The sequence below is a fragment of the Choloepus didactylus genome (assembly GCF_015220235.1).
Source record: "Choloepus didactylus isolate mChoDid1 chromosome 11 unlocalized genomic scaffold, mChoDid1.pri SUPER_11_unloc2, whole genome shotgun sequence".
In the NCBI taxonomy this organism is placed as follows: domain Eukaryota; kingdom Metazoa; phylum Chordata; class Mammalia; order Pilosa; family Megalonychidae; genus Choloepus; species Choloepus didactylus.
In genome coordinates, this window is record NW_023637579.1 from 4,195,213 (window position 1) to 4,214,599 (window position 19,387).

General features: G+C 43.0%; 2 protein-coding genes across 2 annotated transcripts; one reads left to right on the forward strand and one right to left on the reverse strand.

Annotated features, from left to right (window-relative positions):
• Window positions 1-810: 810 nt before the first annotated feature.
• Window positions 811-1,326, reverse strand: LOC119524604 (histone H2B type 3-B). The gene has a single exon (XM_037823322.1). It carries the CDS (start codon window positions 1,291-1,293, stop codon window positions 913-915), a length of 381 nt encoding a protein of 126 aa, XP_037679250.1. The 5' UTR covers window positions 1,294-1,326; the 3' UTR covers window positions 811-912.
• A 226-nt stretch (window positions 1,327-1,552) lies between these two features.
• On the forward strand, window positions 1,553-2,127 carry LOC119524607 (histone H2A type 3). The gene has a single exon (XM_037823325.1). It carries the CDS (start codon window positions 1,608-1,610, stop codon window positions 1,998-2,000), a length of 393 nt encoding a protein of 130 aa, XP_037679253.1. The 5' UTR covers window positions 1,553-1,607; the 3' UTR covers window positions 2,001-2,127.
• Window positions 2,128-19,387: the final 17,260 nt, after the last annotated feature.

Below are 19,387 nucleotides of genomic sequence, written 5' to 3' on the forward strand. Positions count from 1 at the left end.
CTTTCCATGAACCAAGCCGACTCTCTCAAAATAAATGTTATGAATTCAAAGGAAAGAGGAAGCCAAGCATATATTGAATTTTGTTACAAATATTAAAGTGCTGAAGTGGGAAGGAAGGAGGCAGAAAGCTACATTTTTCAAATAACGGAAATTATTTTCCTGCGAAATTCATTTTACAATAATTTGATACTCTGTTCCCCGCTCCCGTAAAAAGGTTCAACCTGCCTTCTGGAAGAGACAGCTATGTTACAGTCGGCTCCCGTAGCACAGGTGCGGAAAAGCAAGGCTGCGGTTTCCCTGCGTTTTGATTTTCCTTTCGGTTTCCAACAGATCCTGCTACAGCTTTAGGAAAGGTTAATTGCTTGCGTAGGAAGATGATCAAGGCTGGAAGACTTTTAGCCTTATGGAAATGTACCGCCTGGCGCCACCGCTAGGGCAGACGGACCAAACCCAGGAAAGCACCAAACAGTGCACCCGGTTCATGTCCAGCCTCACCCACGACGACACGCGCCCAAGTCCCCAAACGAAAGCGCGCCACGCGCAGCGGGCCACAGCCCTAGACACACCACCGTGCTTTCGCCTGCTACCAAAATAAATTAGAAGCAACGTCTCTTCTTTATCCCAGCGATGCTTCAACAACCTTGGAAAACAGGTGCAGATAGTAATGCTTGATTGCCTCCCACGAACAGCTATTTTATCTCCCCAACAGCTTCTGCTCCTTAATAGTTATTCCCAACCCGGCCCCAGCTTCCCGATTAAATCAAAACACACGACTCAAGACTCCGAACCGAGGAACCACTAGCACACAAATAAAAGTGAAAATTAAACGTGTTCAAAGCTCTTTTTGTAACAACGTGGGTGGCTCTGAAAAGAGCCTTTGGGTTCCGAAGCACGGCTGCCGGCGGGCGCGCTCTACTTGGAGCTGGTGTACTTGGTGACGGCCTTGGTGCCCTCGGACACGGCGTGCTTGGCCAGCTCCCCGGGCAGCAGCAGGCGCACGGCAGTCTGCACCTCCCGCGAGGTGATGGTGGAGCGCTTGTTGTAGTGCGCCAGGCGGGAGGCCTCGCTGGCGATGCGCTCGAAGATGTCGTTGACGAAGGAGTTCATGATGCCCATAGCCTTGGAGGAGATACCCGTATCAGGGTGCACCTGCTTCAAGACTTTGTACACGTAGATGGAGTAACTCTCTTTACGACTGCGCTTGCGTTTCTTGCCATCTTTTTTCTGAGCTTTGGTAACAGCCTTCTTGGAACCCTTCTTGGGCGCAGGAGCCGATTTAGACGGATCAGGCATGATGGCTAGTCTTCAGAGAACAGAAAACGTTTGAACACCGGGCAACTCTATTTGTACGGCTTGTATTCAAATGAAGGATTGAGAGTTTCTCGTTTCTGATAGGGTAGAACATGGTGTAACGTCATCACTGGGAAGGGAACATGCAAATTAGGGGATGCCGGGTGCCTTTTCTGATTGGCTTTATGTAACATCCAATCAGAAGCGGCCTTTTACCCTCCCTCCGGACCATATATAAGCGCTTGCTCTGTTTCATCGCGTCGTTCTTTCGAGTTCTAGTTTTCAGTGTTAGGCGTCTTGTGTGGTTGGAGTTAAAGATGTCTGGGCGTGGAAAGCAAGGCGGTAAAGCGCGCTCGAAAGCTAAGTCGCGCTCATCCCGCGCGGGCCTGCAATTTCCTGTGGGTCGCGTGCATCGCCTGCTCCGCAAGGGCAACTATTCGGAGCGCGTGGGCGCCGGCGCTCCGGTGTACCTGGCGGCGGTGCTCGAGTACCTGACGGCAGAGATCCTGGAGCTGGCGGGCAACGCGGCCCGCGACAACAAGAAGACGCGCATCATCCCGCGCCACCTGCAGCTGGCCATCCGCAACGACGAGGAGCTCAACAAGCTGCTGGGCCGCGTGACCATCGCGCAGGGCGGCGTCCTGCCCAACATCCAGGCCGTGCTGCTGCCCAAGAAGACCGAGAGCCACCACAAGGCCAAGGGCAAGTGAGGCTCGTGACGGGGAAAACGGCCCTTCCCGTTTCGGAGAAGTCCCTTCTGAAATCAAAGGCTCTTTTCAGAGCCACCTACTCTTGCTTTAAAAGAGCTGTAAAATCTGCAGTAAACCTAAGGCTCTTTTTGCAAAAGGTTGATAAGTGATAATTTAAGTTCTTTTTTAGGCACCTTATCATGTGACTTTGGGGCCTGAAGGGAGTAGTTGAGATGCATAGTCTCACAATGACTGCTCAGTTCTCGGGTCTTGTGTTCCGTTTGTGGCAGGAAAATACTCAAGATGTTCTTGAATCCTCGATCCAAACCTAGTGGGAGAGTAATCCCGCTTGCCCTAAAAGGTGACCTCATAGTTAGCAGTGACCAGTTGCGTTTGATTTTAGGAAGGTTCAGATTTAAAGAAGAAATCATGTGCATTCATGTTCAGGGTCAGTTTGGTAGACCTGGTACTAAAATTATTTGTAATCGTTAAAGAGCATTTGGTGTTGGAGGATCTGATAGGTTTCGGTTTTAAATAGGTGCTTCAGTAGGTTGAAATAGTGAAGTTTTCAGAACATGAGCTTCACAGGAGTTATGATTTTAATTTGTGCATTTGAAATCCTTGTAAGGTCTCTGGAAGGGTTTGTTAACGAGGCATTTTCAATATTTCAACAGAATCAAACTGGTAAATTTTAAAATGAGAAACATTTTAGAGAAATTCAATAGTAAATAGAGAAATTTTTAAAAGGAATTCAATTTATTCAATATAGGTTTGTCAAACTAATAAAAGAGCCCCTTAAAATGAGGTTGCTAAAACAGACTAGGCTCACAAAATAAAATAATTAGCCAGTTGTATCTGATAAGGAAAAGTGGTATTCTAAATTTATTACAGTAAATTGAAATTGAATTTAAGTAATATAGATATGGATTTTTAAGAGGATTACTGTTACCAACTCCACATTCTATTTTGAAGGAGGATGGGAGAGGCTCAGAGATAGCTCTTGCAAAAATCATCCGTGAAATGGGAATAATAATAGCACCTACCTCATCTAGGAGGAGGGATTAAATGAGTTAATCCTTGATAATCCCATAAAAAAAAATGCCTGGCACAGAATAAAAGTTAGAGCCCAATAAATGTTATTCCTGTTATTATTTTTTCTATTTTCAACATTTGAAAAAATTATAATAGGTAAAATAATTCTTCAATTATTATTTATAGATAGATGATAGATAGATAGATAGATAGATAGGTATTCTACTAAAACGAGGTCTGTGCAAACCAGGAGCTAATCTCAAATCTGCTTTGTCTTTAGAAAATACCCCCACTCTGCAGAACTGTTTTCTTGGAAATTGCTAAGTAATTGCACTGACAGTCTGGATTTAAGCAACATAATATCCATGGACAATGTCTCCTGTAGAAAGTGCCACACATATTGAGTAGGCAACATTTTAGTAGAACAAACTGCTAAGCTCTGTGCAAAAGGTTATGTAACATTCTAGAGATCTGTCATGTATGTTTTCAGTTAAAGACTGTAAATTCTAGCTTAAATTTGTCTTTATATACTATATTCATGTATATCTTTTATCTCTACAAACCCTTTCAGTGGTATATGTTTTTTACTTAAAAATTTTTTTTCATTAGAGAAGTTATTGGTTTACAGAACAATAGTGCATAAAATACAGGATTTCCATATACCACCCTGTCTGACATTTGTTTATATTGATAATAGCACATTTTAATAATTGTATTAATAACTGTAATCCATGGCTTAACAGGGCTCACTGTGTAGTTCTATAGATACTTGAAAAATTTTTTGCTGTGGCACAACCTAGTATTTTCCCTTTTAACCACATTTAGATATATCAGTGCTGTTAATTACATTCACAATGTTGTGCTACCGTCACCACCATCCATTACCAGAACATTTCCTTCATCCCAAATAGGAACCCAGTACATTTTAAGCTTTAACTTTCCACTCCCTCTACCTTTCACTTTTTTTAAGTTGCAATTGTTTAATTGCAAATGATTTCTTTTTAAAGACATTGGGAAAAGTAGAGAACTATGTTTTTTTAAACTTTTTTTTATTGTGAAATATATATACAGAAAAGTGATAAATTTCAAAATACAGTTTAACAGGTAGTTATAGAGTAAATTTCAAGGTATAGTATGGGTTACATTTCCACAGTTTCAAGTATTTCCTTCTGGCTGTTCTAATACACTAGAAACTGAAAAGAAATATCTATATACTGATTCAGTAGTCGTAATCATTTGTTAAAACCTCATTTCTCTGTTACAACTCCTCCCTCTGATTTGATCATTTTCTTAGTCTTCTGAGACATTTGGGCAGTGACCATTGTAAGTCCTTCATGTTGAAAAGGGATGTCGACGTTACGGAGTATGGAAATGCAACTGGTTGAAGTTCTTGGAGAGACTGGTACCTCTAAATTTCAGGGTTTATCTGGCATAGGAGCAATCGAGGTTTTAAGATTCTGGAAAATAATAAGTAAAATATCCATAGAGTCTTAGAGCCCTGGGTTTTCTTTAGCGTTTTCAGGAATGCTGTTGGTTGGGGCTTGACACCATGGTAATTTGTAATATCTGGTTGTAGCTTGCATAAGAGTAAACTGCAGAATGACCTCTTGACTCTTTGAAATCTCTTAGCTACTGAAACTTTATTTTGTTACATTTCTTTTCCCCCATTTGGTTAAGAAGGTATTATCAATCCCACAATACCAAGTCCAGGTTCATCCCTGGGAGTCATGTCCTGTGTGGCCAGGGCAGCTTACATCCCTGAAAGTCGTGTTCCAATTATGGGGGAGGGTAATGAGTTTATTTAGAGTTCAGCTTAGAGAGAGAGGCCACGTCTGAGCAACAGATGTTCTCTGGGGGTGACTCTTAGGCGTGTTTATAAACAGGCTTAGCATCACCATTACAGACAAATAACAGATATACACAGCCATCCATAAAAAAAAACACCCCATATCCCTTATTCTCCTTCCATTATTTACCCCTAATACTGGTATGGTACTAGTAAGGTATTGCTGTTAAATATAGTCCATAGCATGCAGAAGGTAATTTTTCCCAAATTACAGTCTATTGTTGACTGTTTGTACAAGTGCCATACATTTGAAGTAGTTCATGCAAGAACTTATTTGTATTTGTAGTATTAATCAGTGAGATACATGACTTTAGAAAACCCCTTTCAATCATGTTCACCTTCAAAAGGCAACATGGTTCCCAATTACCAACTACCATCACCTCTATCCATTCCCAAACTTATTAGGTAACTGCTTTCCCTTCTCTAGCTTCTGTCTATCTCTAAGTCCCCAATCTTTCAGTGGTATTTAAGAAAAAAGTTTTGCCAGGGAAATGAGGATAAGGTATTCCAAGTATCACCATAGATTACCAGATTTATTTTTTTTTTATTGCTCAGATAGCATGTTAATAGGGAGGAAGAGTGGTGAGAGGGTTTCTCAGCAGTAGCATTTCATTTCCATTACAAGGCTGAGCTGACCAGTATAGAGATACATGCTATATGCATCTATTTAATTTCAAATGAATAAGAATTAAACACAATTAAACATTTAGTTTCCCAACAACATGTGGCTACCACATTAGACTGTGCAAATACAGAACATTTCTATCCCAGCAGAAAGTTCAATAGAAAAGCCTTCGCCTAAGATCTGGGTATCATGTTCAGAAAACATGGAAAATACCCAGAGGTGCCTGTCTCTTCAAGAGACGGGCTAGCAAACTGTCTTCACGACTGAAGAAGAAAGCAAGGATTCCTTTGAAAGCCTGGTCTGGGGATGGGGCCAGTGGACTGAGGGAGCCAGACACCAGGAGAACAGGTGCATTCCCAGTGCTTTTAAGAAGCCCATTTACCCACCTCTAGATACAACGATAACAGGGACCCTGATCAGAATATCACATGCTGAGATTTTATTGAAGGAAGAGTGCACGATCCTGGCCAACCTTATTTAATCATTTCCTACTATCAAAGCCCACTGATCAGAGATGACAGGCAGCACACCTGTAGGAGAGGGGCGCAGGGAGAAGGAGAAGGTGTACCCCACGAGACTCTTCAAGGGCAGAGAAGAACTCTGAGGAGAGAACACCTTATGTGTCGTAGGGCAAGAATATTTCCGAGGCCCAATATATTTCCACTCCAGTAAGGTGTTTCGTACGTTGGAAAAAAGCACGCTTGAGCTGCATTCTTGGCTGGAATGCGGGAAGGAAGGGCTGGGGGGGTGGAGAGCTGGAGTTGGATGATTCTGAGCAGGGATCAGGGCAGCACGGATTCTGTGGGGAAATGTGAGCAATTCGATGACTTTGTGTCTAGGCGGTGGGAAGACAGACAGCTGCTGGAGTTATTCTTGGTAAAGCAGCCACACTCAGAGAATCACCATGTAGGAAGAGGGGAGCCGAGCCCCGCTCTGTGGTCGCCACATCTTGCTCCGAACTTGGCTTGAGTGTTCCATTGGGAGCAAGCGTCCCAGCCAGTGGTCGTGTGACAGGCCTACGCAGACGTCTCCTGGGTCATCTCATTCACTCCCCACACACCCCTGGGGTGGGGGGCGAGGGGGCAGTTTAGCGAGGAAGATGAGCAAAAAGAGGTACAAGTTCCCGGAGGAAGTGCGCAGCCAAGAAGGCAGCTCAAGCATGCTCTTATCCAATGTGCTCAACACCTTACTGGAGTGGAAATATATCGGGCCTCGGAAATATTCTTGCCCTACAACACATAAGGTGTTCTCTCCCCAGAATTCTTCTCTGCTTCCTGTTCACACATGTCCTGTATCCCCGCCTCTCCTGCACCTGGGCTTGCTCTCTTAGTACCCAGCCCTCTGACATTTTTCATCTCTCCTCTCTACTAGTTCAATTTCCATGTGCTCACCAATACATTCAAGAATCTTCCAACTAAAAAAAAAAAAATATTGACCCCTTCCCCCCAACTTGTATTCCCTTGGGCTCTAAATTAAAGCACGGTGTGATGTACTTAGGAAAGGAATAATATTCTTCAGAAAAGGAGTTTTGTGTTGCAGGACCTTGGTTGTGCCGAACTTGTAATTTCTCTACTGTAAGTTGTCCTGTTTGACAGCTTTTCCAAGCTCTGGCTATCAGAATTTTCCTTCTCTCTCTCCTGCAGAATATATTTTTTCCTGTAATGATGCTTGATAAACTATGCCCGAGCCTGCCAAACAGAATGAAGGTTTGTGTTTATCTCCAGTATTTACACGGCAATCGTTCTGAAAATCACAGTCAGCCCCCACTGCCCACTTTCTTCCTTCCAGACACGCTTGGGTTCCTGACACTTCACTCACGCCTCTTCTGTCAAGGTTGTGTGGACATTCGTGCTACGGTTGTCTAAGGGGCCACGCTTGTCCTCCTTTTAAGAGCTCTCTCAGCAACACTGAAATCAGCCACCCCCTCTCTGGAAACCCTCCTTTTGGGCCTCTAGGCCACCAGCATTTCCTAATCTGCTTCCTACCTCAGTAACTTACTCTCAGCCTCCAGTGCAGAACCCTCCCTTCCACTTGCTAGTAGTGCTATTTCAGTTCTCTGCTGCTGAATAGCAGATCAACCCAAACTGAATGGCTTCAGCCAACAGCTATTTATCTGCTGGTGCTTCTGCAGGCCAGCAATTGGAACTGGGCTCAGCTGGGACAGCTCTCCTTTGCTCCACCTGGTAAAGGCTGGTCTCACTCATGCACTTGTGCTCAGCTGATGGGTCAGCTAGGAGCAAGCTTATCCCAAAAGGCCTCACTCACATGTCTGGGGGTGACTCAAGTCTTCTCCTCACGGTCTTGCTACTTGGTTGGTTTGGACTTCCTCAATGGGTTCCAAGGGCCCTGGACGTCTCAACCTGAAAGTTGCACATTGTCACTTACGCCACATTCTGTGGGTCAAAACAGTCACAGGGTCAGCTCAGATTCAAGGGCATGGAGGAAGAGATTCCAATTCTTGATATAAAGAGTGGCAAAGGGACAGGCATACAGACGTGAGGACTCTGGTCATATGTGCCATTTACCACAGGTTTCTTGTGCCTTTTTCCTGAGACTTCCTCTGTTTTTCTAGATGTACTCCTTCCTCAGTGATCTCACCCAAGCCCTGGCTTTAATGTCTGTTGATAGAAGACATTTTCTCAGAGCTCGAGGCCTCATATTCAACCGCCTTCCTGATCTTTCCATCCAGATCAGTGGGTGTCAGTTTTCACTGAACCGCAGAATCACATGGGGAGGCTTTATCGTAATCTTGGCTTTTCTATTCCCCTGTCCCCCACCCCAAATAGTACCTTCTCCAGTCTTCCCAGCTGAGTCAATGGCTCCACCACCCACCAGTTTCTCAATTAGATACAAATAAAGAACAAAAAGCTGTCTTTGAGTCATTCCTTTCCTTCACTGCCCACATCGAGATCAGCAACAAGTCCCATCGGCATAAGCGTTAAAACATGTTACGAACATCTGTAATTCTCTTCTGTAACTTCTCTCTGTCCCAGCTGCTGCTATCCTACATCTTGACCACAGTCTGCATAATCTGTCCTTCCCTTTATCTTTCTGAGCACATCCTGGTCACCCTTCCAGCTCCTTCTGCCCTGCTGCTGGTGTGGCCCCTGTCCCTCCAAACACAGTCTTCTCACTGTTCTTAGAACAGACCCAGCACTTTCCCGACTGGCTCTTCTCTCACCTTGAGCTCTTTCATTTCCTTCAAGCTTCTGCTTACATCTCACAGTCTCCTTCAGACCCGCCCGGACTGTGCTTCTAGCAGTGCACTTGGCCTGATCATGCTGTTTCTTTTCAGCTTAGTGTCTAAGCCTCTGTACCAGTTCATGTTGACTGTTCATGGAACTTTTCTCCACTCCTCACCCTCTAGAATGTAAGTTCTCAGATGTGTTCATCAAAAAGTACTTAGACCCACCATAGACATAGTAGATGCTAAATGAATATTTGATGAATGGGGAAAGAAAAGGAAAGGACTCCTCCTCCTTATAGTCAATGAAGGCACAGAAAACAAATGGAAACTTGAGCTTCAGTGGCAAAACAGCCAAAGAGAGGGGCAACCGGTAAGATATTCCACCGCTCTGCACCCTCCCTCCCGTAATGGAGCCTCCCCATTGGGAGCCTTTGCTGTGATGCTCAAATGAGCTGACTCCGTTTTGGGACAGGGGGAAGATAACCAAGGAAAGACAAAATTGGAGACCCAAAGAAGAGGGCTGCCCAAGACTCTGACATGCCACAGAGCAATTGGAAGGGACTATGAGGTCCCCGCCTCCGAGGAGCACAGCTGTTTTTGCTGAAATGTGGAAAGAGCCTCGGGCGTGATGTAACTTTGGAGTTGGGGCGCCATCTCTCGCCCGCTCCCCGCGGAGGCGGATCCCGGGCTGGGTGTCCTTGGGTATGACAGTGACGCGCCCGGAAGGGAGGGCGCACAGGCTGGCACCCTAGCTGCCGGGCTCGGAACTTGGGGTCCTGAGCGATGTCGGGGGTCGCGGGCAGCACTGGCGCAGGCGGACTCCTGGCAGCGGGGCCAGGATGTCGGGGTGGGGTGGCAGGGTCTGGGGCGCAGAGATGGTGGCGGGGTGCTGGGGTATTGGGATGGGGGGTGCAGAGGGGTGGGGTGGAGGGGTCCACACTCGGGTGCAGGGGGTCTACACCTCGCAGTGTGGAGGGCTGCCCAGTGGGATGGTAGGGTGGCAGGGTGTCGGGGTACAGTCGTGGGGGTGCTGCGTGCTGGGGTGCAGGGGTGAAAGGGTGCCAGGTGAGATGTTAGGGCATCGGGGTGTCGAGGTGCAGAGATGGAAAGGTGCCGGGTCTACATCCTGTGGCGTGGAGGTGCTGGGGTGGAGCGATCCGGGGTACAGTGCCACGGGGTGGGGGTGCTGGGGACACTCGCGGGGTGACTCTGGCCGGCGATTTATTTTTGAGGCGAACTCTGCCTGCGCGCCACGGTCTCGGCACCCTCATTGTGTTAAACCGTGAAGCCTTTGCTTCCTTTATTTACACTCTGGCAGGTTTCCTGATTGGTAAATTAAAGAACTCAAGCTTGCCTGTGTTGCTTGCAGATTTCCCCCTTTTTGTCTTGAACGCCTGGGCGCTGTGATTGGGTGCGTCCGCTGCCCACAGGCCCGGGGGCCTCCTCAGACAGGCTCACTCTTGCTCCCCGCCTGCAATTGCAGAATATCCGGTGCTTCACTGACAAGTACACACTACATGCAATTGATTTCTAGCGTGGCTGTTTCCTGACTGTGACGGCCTTGGTTTAGTCCTCCTAAAAGTAACGCCCTTTCTCCTTTGATTGGTCCTTCAAAGGCGGGCACTAGGAAGTCATTGGTCCCTGAACATCTTTATTTCTTGCTGCCTCATTCATTCAATAATCCAAGTACTCTGATACTTGGGGTGCACACTGTCAAAGCCTTCTTTTTCCCTCCCTCATTCCCAAATACATTTTTCTTAGCCTCCCCGTCTGCTTATTGCCTATTGGAACTTCTGGATCTCAGTTGTTGACCAGTCTCACACATTTTTAACACTTTCTTGCTTATACAGATGCACACACATCCATATCTAAACTATAAACTGGCATATGCTTAAGAAACAAAATACCCATGTATATCATATGGGTCGAAGTGATAACAGCACTTTGCTTTCTATCAAAATTGATTTAAAAAATCAATGTAATCTGTTATTTTTCATCTTTATGATTTGGGGTACGTTTTATTCTTTTTTAAATAAACTAAATATTTTCTAATTAACCATTATTTTTATCTTATGTGTAATTATCCCACTGTGGTCAATATGAAAACCCTTTAAAACAGCTGTTTTGTCATTTTAGCAAAGTCTTTGAAATATTTGAAAGCATTCTTGCTTTCCAACAGCCACAAAATATTTCAGATCCAACATGTATTTTTGTGGTTTTCTGTTTTTTGTTGTTGTTTTAACTCAAGACGTGGATTCAGCTACACCCTATGGAGTTTGGGTTGCTTTTAATGAGAATTAGTTTTATAGACAAAATCGAAGAGAAGGATATACATGTGGCAGAGCATGTAAAGGGGAGGGAGCAGCAGGCTACTTCCAGTTTGTCAAATTTTTAAAAATGTCCATGAAAAGCTAGAAAAGTTATTTCTCTTTAAGGATATGAATTCACATTGAATTTTTTCAAATGGCATATTACCCTTGGGCTGCATTCTCCACGAGTCTCTCCCATTTCCTCATACTTTGTGAGCAGAGGTACTGACAGCTTTTGTTTGCTATTATCTTTTCAAGTATGTGTAGCAAGCAGCCTTTGAAGATAGAGATAGCCTCTCCAACCAGAGCAGAGAAAGGTTTATTTTCTAGAATAATAAAATAACGTCTCCCTCCAGGATAAAGTTTGTTAGATCTATTTGCAATCCATGATAAAAAAAAAAAAAAAAATCAGGTTCCCTAAGCCTGGGTTTCCTTGGCTATGAAGAAAATGCACTGTGTGCAGAATCCATCAGGACCCTGTGCATCACCCCCACACACGACTTGGGGGACGAGGGGAACTGATGCAAATTGAAGCTCGTATTGCCTGCTTCACCATGATAATCAAGTCCTTTATCATTGGTCATGTCTTCTACCAGCACCCATGAAACAGTGGCGGGCAAACTCAGTCTTCAAGAAGAACACACTCCCACATCCTTCACTGTTCGCCACAGCTGTATTTTTATGCCCTATTTTTCTTATAACTTGAGGTTTCATCAACCACCAAGATATGCTTCCTCCCACTGCCACAGTGATCACGGAATCACAGTGGAAATATCCTTCAATTTCTACATGGTGGCACTCAAAACCAAAGTCCTAATTAATTTATATATGCTTCATATCAAACACCAGTTAAAATAACAACAGAACTTCAAATATACTATAATTCTTTAACATGGATGGCAAGTTTTCATGTGAGGTCTGTGGGATCTTGGAAAAACTTCCTCAACTTCCTCACCTGTAAAATGGGCACAAGAACAGTACATACCATGAGGGCTATTGTGAGAATTATGTTAGTTAACTTACATAAAGTACGTAAAAGAGTATATCATGGAGGCAGGGCAAGATGGCGGACTGGTGAGCTGTATGTTTTAGTTACTCCTCCAGGAAAGTAGGTAGAAAGCCAGGAACTGCGTGGACTGGACACCACAGAGCAATCTGACTTTGGGCATACTTCATACAACACTCATGAAAATGTGGAACTGCTGAGATCAGCGAAATCTGTAAGTTTTTGCGGCCAGGGGACCCGTGCCCCTCCCTGCCAGGCTCAGTCCCGTGGGAGGAGTGGCTGTCAGCTCCGGGAAGGAGAAGGGAGAACTGCAGTGGCAGCTCTTATCGGAAACTCATTCTACTGATCCAAACTCCAACCATAGATAGACTGAGACCAGACACCAGAGAATCTGAGAGCAGCCAGCCCAGCAGAGAGGAGACAGACACAGAAAAAAACAGCATGAAAAACTCCAAAATAAAAGCGGAGGATTTTTGGAGTTCTGGTGAACATAGAAAGGGGAAGGGCAGAGATCAGGCCCTGAGGCTCATATGCAAATCCCAAAGAAAAGCTGATCTCTCTACTCTGTGGACCTTTCCTTAATGGCCCTAATTGCTTTGTCTCTTAGCATTTCAATAACCCATTAGATCTGTGAGGAGGGCCTTTTTTTCTTTTTTTTTTAATCCTTTTTTCTTTTTCTAAAACAATTACTCTAAGAAGCCCAATACAGAAAGCTTCAAAGACTTGCAATTTGGGCAGGTCAAGACAAGAGCAGAACTAAGAAAGCTCTGAGACAAAAGGCAATAATCCAGTGGCTGAGAAATTTCACTAAACAGCACAACTACCCAAGAAAAGGGGGGTGTCCGCTCACAGCCATCATCCTGGTGGACAGGAAACACTCCTGCCCATCGCCAGCCCCATAGCCCAGAGCTGCCCCACACAACCCAGTGTGACGGAAGTGCTTCAAATAACAGGCACACTCCACAAAACTGGGCATGGACATTAGCCTTCCCTGCAACCTCAGCTGATTGTCCCAGAGTTGGGAAGGTTGAGCAGTGTGAATTAACAAAGCCCCATTCAGCCATCATTTCAGCAGACTGGGAGCCTCCCTACACAGCCCAGCAGCCCAGAACTGCCCTGGGGGGACGGCACTCACCTGTGACATAGCACAGTCATCCCTCAACAGAGGACCAGGGGGTGCACGGCCTGGAAGAGGGGCCCACTTGCAAGTCTCAGGAGCCATACACCAATACCAAGGACTTGTGGGTCAGTGACAGAGACAAACTGTGGCAGGACTGAACTGAAGGATTAGACTATTGCAGCAGCTTTAAAACTCTAGGATCACCAGGGAGATTTGATTGTTAGAGCCACCCCCACTCCCTGACTGCCCAGTAACACGCCCCATATACAGGGTGGGCAACACCAACTACACACGCAAGCTTGGTACACCAATTGGACCCCACAAGACTCACTCCCCCACTCACCACAAAGACAAAGCAGGGGAGAACTGGCTTGTGGAGAACAGGTGGCTCGTGGACGCCACCTGCTGGTCAGTTAGAGAAAGTGTACTTCACATAGCTGTAGATCTGATAAATTAGAGATAAGGACTTCAATTGGTGTACAAATCCTAAAAGAACCCTATCAAGTTCAGCAAATGCCAAGAGGCCAGAAACAACAGAAAATTATAAAGCATATGAAAAAACCAGACGATATGGATAACCCAAGCCCAAGCACCCAAATCAAAAGATCAGAAGAGACACAGCACCTAGAGCAGCTACTCAAAGAACTAAAGATGAACAATGAGACCATAGTACAGAATACAAAGGATATCAAGAAGACCCTAGAAGAGCATAAAGAAGACATTGCAAGACTAAATAAAAAATAGATGATCTTATGGAAATTAAAGAAACTGTTGACCAAATTAAAAAGATTCTGGACACTCATAGTACAAGACTAGAGGAAGTTGAACAACGAATCAGTGACCTGGAAGATGACAGAATGGAAAATGAAAGCATAAAAGAAAGAATGGGGAAAAAAATTGAAAAAATCGAAACGGACCTCAGGGATATGATAGATAGTATAAAACGTCCTAATATAAGACTCATTGGTGTTCCAGAAGGGGAAGAAAAGGGTAAAGGTCTAGGAAGAGTATTCAAAGAAATTGTTGGGGAAAACTTCCCAAATCTTCTAAACAACAAAAATACACAGATCATAAATGCTCAGCAAACTCCAAATAGAATAAATCCAAATAAACCCACTCCGAGATATATTCTGATCACACTGTCAAACACGGAAGAGAAGGAGCAAGTTCTGAAAGCAGCAAGAGAAAAGCAATTCACCACATACAAAGGAAACAGCATAAGACTAAGTAGTGACTACTCAGCAGCCACCATGGAGGCGAGAAGGCAGTGGCATGATATATTTAAAATTCTGAGTGAGAAAAATTTCCAACCAAGAATACTTTATCCAGCAAAGCTCTCCTTCAAATTTGAGGGAGAGCTTAAATTTTCCACAGACAAACAAATGCTGAGAGAATTTGCTAACAAGAGACCTGCCCTACTGGAGATACTGAAGGGAGCCCTACAAACAGAGAAACAAAGAAAGGACAGAGAGACTTGGAGAAAGGTTCAGTACTAAAGAGATTCGGTATGGGTACAATAAAGGATATTAATAGACAGAGGGGAAAAATATATATGACAAACATAAACCAAAGGATAAAATGGCTGATTCAAGAAATGCCTTCACGGTTATAACGTTGAATGTAAATGGATTAAACTCCCCAATTAAAAGATATAGATTCGCAGAATGGATCAAAAAAAATGAACCATCAATATGTTGCATACAAGAGACTCATCTTAGACACAGGGACACAAAGAAATTGAAAGTAAAAGGATGGAAAAAAATATTTCATGCAAGCTACAGCCAAAAGAAAGCAGGTGTAGCAATATTAATCTCAGATAAAATAGACTTTAAATGCAGGGATGTTTTGAGAGACAAAGAAGGCCACTACATACTAATAAAAGGGGTAATTCAACAAGAAGAAATTACAATCGTAAATGTCTATGCACCCAATCAAGGTGCCACAAAATACATGAGAGAAACACTGGCAAAACTAAAGGAAGCAATTGATGTTTCCACAATAATTGTGGGAGACTTCAACACATCACTCTCTTCTATAGATAGATCAACCAGACAGAGGACCAATAAGGAAATTGAAAACCTAAACAATTTGATAAATGAATTAGATTTAAGAGACATATACAGAACATTACATCCCAAATCACCAGGATACACATACTTTTCTAGTGCTCACGGAACTTTCTCCAGAATAGATCATATGCTGGGACATAAGCCTCAGTAAATTTAAAAAGATTGAAATTATTCAAAGCACATTCTCTGACCACAATGGAATACAATTAGAAGTCAATAACCATCAGAGACTTAGAAAATTCACAAATACCTGGAGGTTAAACAACACACTCCTAAACAATCAGTGGGTTAAAGAAGAAATAGCAAGAGAATTTGCTAAATATATACAGACGAATGAAAATGAGAACACAACATACCAAAACCTATGGGATGCAGCAAAAGCAGTGCTGAGGGGGAAATTTATAGCACTAAATGCATATATTAAAAAGGAAGAAAGAGCCAAAATCAAAGAACTAATGGATCAACTGAAGAAGCTAGAAAATGAACAGCAAACCAGCCCTAAACCAAGTAGAAGAAAAGAAATAACAAAGATTAAAGCAGAAATAAATGACATAGAGAACAAAAAAACAATAGAGAGAATAAATATCACCAAAAGTTGGTTGTTTGAGAAGATCCACAAGATTGACAAGCCCCTAGCTAGACTGACAAAATCAAAAAGAGAGAAGACCCATATAAACAAAATAATGAATGAAAAAGGTGACATAACTGCAGCTCCTGAAGAAATTAAAAAAATTATAAGAGGATACTATGAACAACTGTATGGCAACAAACTGGATAATGTAGAGGAAATGGACAATTTCCTGGAAACATATGAACAACCTAGACTGACCAGAGAAGAAACAGAAGACCTCAACCAACCCATCACAAGCAAAGAGATCCAATCAGTCATCAAAAATCTTCCCACAAATAAATGCCCAGGGCCAGATGGCTTCACAGGGGAATTCTACCAAACTTTCCAGAAAGAACTGATACCAATCTTACTCAAACTCTTTCAAAACATTGAAGAAAATGGAACACCACCTAACTCATTTTATGAAGCTAACATCAATCTAATACCAAAACGAGGCAAAGATGCTACAAAAAAGGAAAACTACCGGCCAATCTCCCTAATGAATATAGATGCAAAAATCCTCAACAAAATACTTGCAAATCGAATCCAAAGACACATTAAAAAAATCATACACCATGACCAAGTGGGGTTCATTCCAGGCATGCAAGGATGGTTCAACATAAGAAAAACAATCAATGTATTACAACACATTAACAAGTCAAAAGGGAAAAATCAAATGATCATCTCAATAGATGCTGACAAAGCATTTGACAAAATCCAACATCCGTTTTTGATAAAAGCACTTCAAAAGGTAGGAATTGAAGGAAACTTCCTCAATATGATAAAGAGCATATACGAAAAACCCACAGCCAGCATAGTACTCAATGGTGAGAGACTGAAAGCCTTCCCTCTAAGATCAGGAACAAGACAAGGATGCCCACTGTCACCACTGTTATTCAACATTGTGCTGGAAGTGCTAGCCAGGGCAATCCGGCAAGACAAAGAAATAAAAGGCATCCAAATTGGAAAAGAAGAAGTAAAACTGTCATTGTTTGCAGATGATATGATCTTATATCTGGAAAACCCTGAGAAATCGACGATACAGCTACTAGAGCTAATAAACAAATTTAGCAAAGTAGCGGGATACAAGATTAATGCACATAAGTCAGTAATGTTTCTATATGCTAGAAATGAACAAACTGAAGAGACACTCAAGAAAAAGATACCATTTTCAATAGCAACTAAAAAAATCAAGTACCTAGGAATAAACTTAACCAAAGATGTAAAAGACCTATACAAAGAAAACTACATAACTCTACTAAAAGAAATAGAAGGGGACCTTAAAAGATGGAAAAATATTCCATGTTCATGGATAGGAAGGCTAAATGTCATTAAGATGTCAATTCTACCCAAACTCATCTACAGATTCAATGCAATCCCAATCAAAATTCCAACAACCTACTTTGCAGACTTGGAAAAGCTAGTTATCAAATTTATTTGGAAACGGAAGATGCCTCGAATTGCTAAAGACACTCTAAAAAAGAAAAACGAAGTGGGAGGACTTACACTCCCTGACTTTGAAGCTTATTATAAAGCCACAGTTGTCAAAACAGCATGGTACTGGCACAAATATAGACATATAGATCAATGGAATTGAATTGAGAATTCAGAGATAGACCCTCAGATCTATGGCCGACTGATCTTTGATAAGGCCCCCAAAGTCACTGAACTGAGTCATAATGGTCTATTCAACAAATGGGGCTGGGAGAGTTGGATATCCATATCCAAAAGAATGAAAGAGGACCCCTACCTCACCCCCTACACAAAAATTAACTCAAAATGGACGAAAGATCTCAATATAAAAGAAAGTACCATAAAGCTCCTAGAAGACAATGTAGGAAAACATCTTCAAGTCCTTGTATTAGGTGGCCACTTCCTAGACTTTACACCCAAAGCACAAGCAACAAAAGAAAAAATAGATAAATGGGAACTCCTCAAGCTTAGAAGTTTCTGCACCTCAATGGAATTTCTCAAAAAGGTAAAGAGGCAGCCAACTCAATGGGAAAAAATTTTTGGAAACCATGTATCTGACAAAAGACTGATATCTTGCATATATAAAGAAATCCTACAACTCAATGACAATAGTACAGACAGCCCAAGTATAAAATGGGCAAAAGATATGAAAAGACAGTTCTCTGAAAAGGAAATACAAATGGCCAAGAAACACATGAAAAAATGTTCAGCTTCACTAGCTATTAGAGAGATGCAAATTAAGACCACAATGAGATACCATCTCACACCAATTAGAATGGCTGCCATTAAACAAACAGGAAACTACAAATGCTGGAGGGGATGTCGAGAAATTGGAACTCTTATTCATTGTTGGTGGGACTGTATAATGGTTCAGCCACTCTGGAAGTCAGTCTGGCAGTTCCTTAGAAAACTAGAAATAGAGTTACCATTCGATCCAGCAATTGCACTTCTCGGTATATACCCAGAAGATCGGAAAGCAGTGACATGAACAGATACCTGCACGCCAATGTTCATAGCAGCATTATTCACAATTGCCAAGAGATGGAAACAACCCAAATGTCCTTCAACAGATGAGTGGATAAATAAAATGTGGTACATACACACAATGGAATACTACGCGGCAGTAAGAAGGAACAACCTCGTGAAACATACGACAACATGGATGAACCTTGAAGACATAATGCTGAGCGAAATAAGCCAGGCACAGAAAGAGAAATATTATATGCTACCACTAATGTGAACTTTGAAAAATGTAAAACGAATGGTTTATAATGTAGAATGTAGGGGAACTAGCAATAGAGAGCCATTAAGGAAGGGGGAACAGTAATCCAAGGAGAACAGATATGCTATTTAACGTTCTGGGGATGCCCAGGAATGACTATGGTCTGTTAATTTCTGATGGATATAGTAGGAACAAGTTCACAGACATGTTGCTATATTATGTAACTTTCTTGGGGTAAAGTAGGAACAGGTTGGAAGTAAAGCAGTTATCTTAGGTTAGTTGTCGTTTTCTTACTCCCTTGTTATGGTCTCTTTGAAATGTTCTTTTATTGTGTGTTTTTCTTTTTTTTTTTTTTTTTAATTTTTTTTTCCATACAGTTGATTTAAAAAGGAAAAAAGGGTAAAAAAAAAACAAGGAAAAAAATATGTAGTGCCCCCTTGAGGAGCCTGTGGAGAATGCAGGGGTATTCGCCTACCCCACCTCAATGGTTGCTAACATGACCACAGACATAGGGGACTGGTGGTTTGATGGGTTGAGCCCTCTACTGTAGGTTTTACCCTTGGGAAGACGGTTGCTGCAAAGGAGAGGCTAGGCCTCCCTATAATTGTGCCTAAGAGCCTCCTCCTGAATGCCTCTTTGTTGCTCAGATGTGGCCCTCTCTCTCTAGCTAAGCCAACTTGAAAGGTGAAATCACTGCCCTCCCCCCTACGTGGGATCAGACACCCAGGGGAGTGAATCTCCCTGGCAACGTGGAATATGACTCCCGGGGAGGAATGTAGACCTGGCATCGTGGGATGGAGAACATCTTCTTGACCAAAAGGGGGATGGGAAATAAAATGAAATAAGCTTCAGTAGCAGAGAGATTCCAAAAGGAGCCGAGAGGTCACTCTGGTGGGCACTCTTACGCAC

What these genes read in the sequence shown, in the direction of transcription:
- LOC119524607 (XM_037823325.1), top strand. Translation starts at nt 1,608, where the DNA reads ATGTCTGGGCGTGGAAAGCAAGGCGGTAAAGCGCGCTCGAAAGCTAAG.
- LOC119524604 (XM_037823322.1), bottom strand. Translation starts at nt 1,293, where the DNA reads ATGCCTGATCCGTCTAAATCGGCTCCTGCGCCCAAGAAGGGTTCCAAG.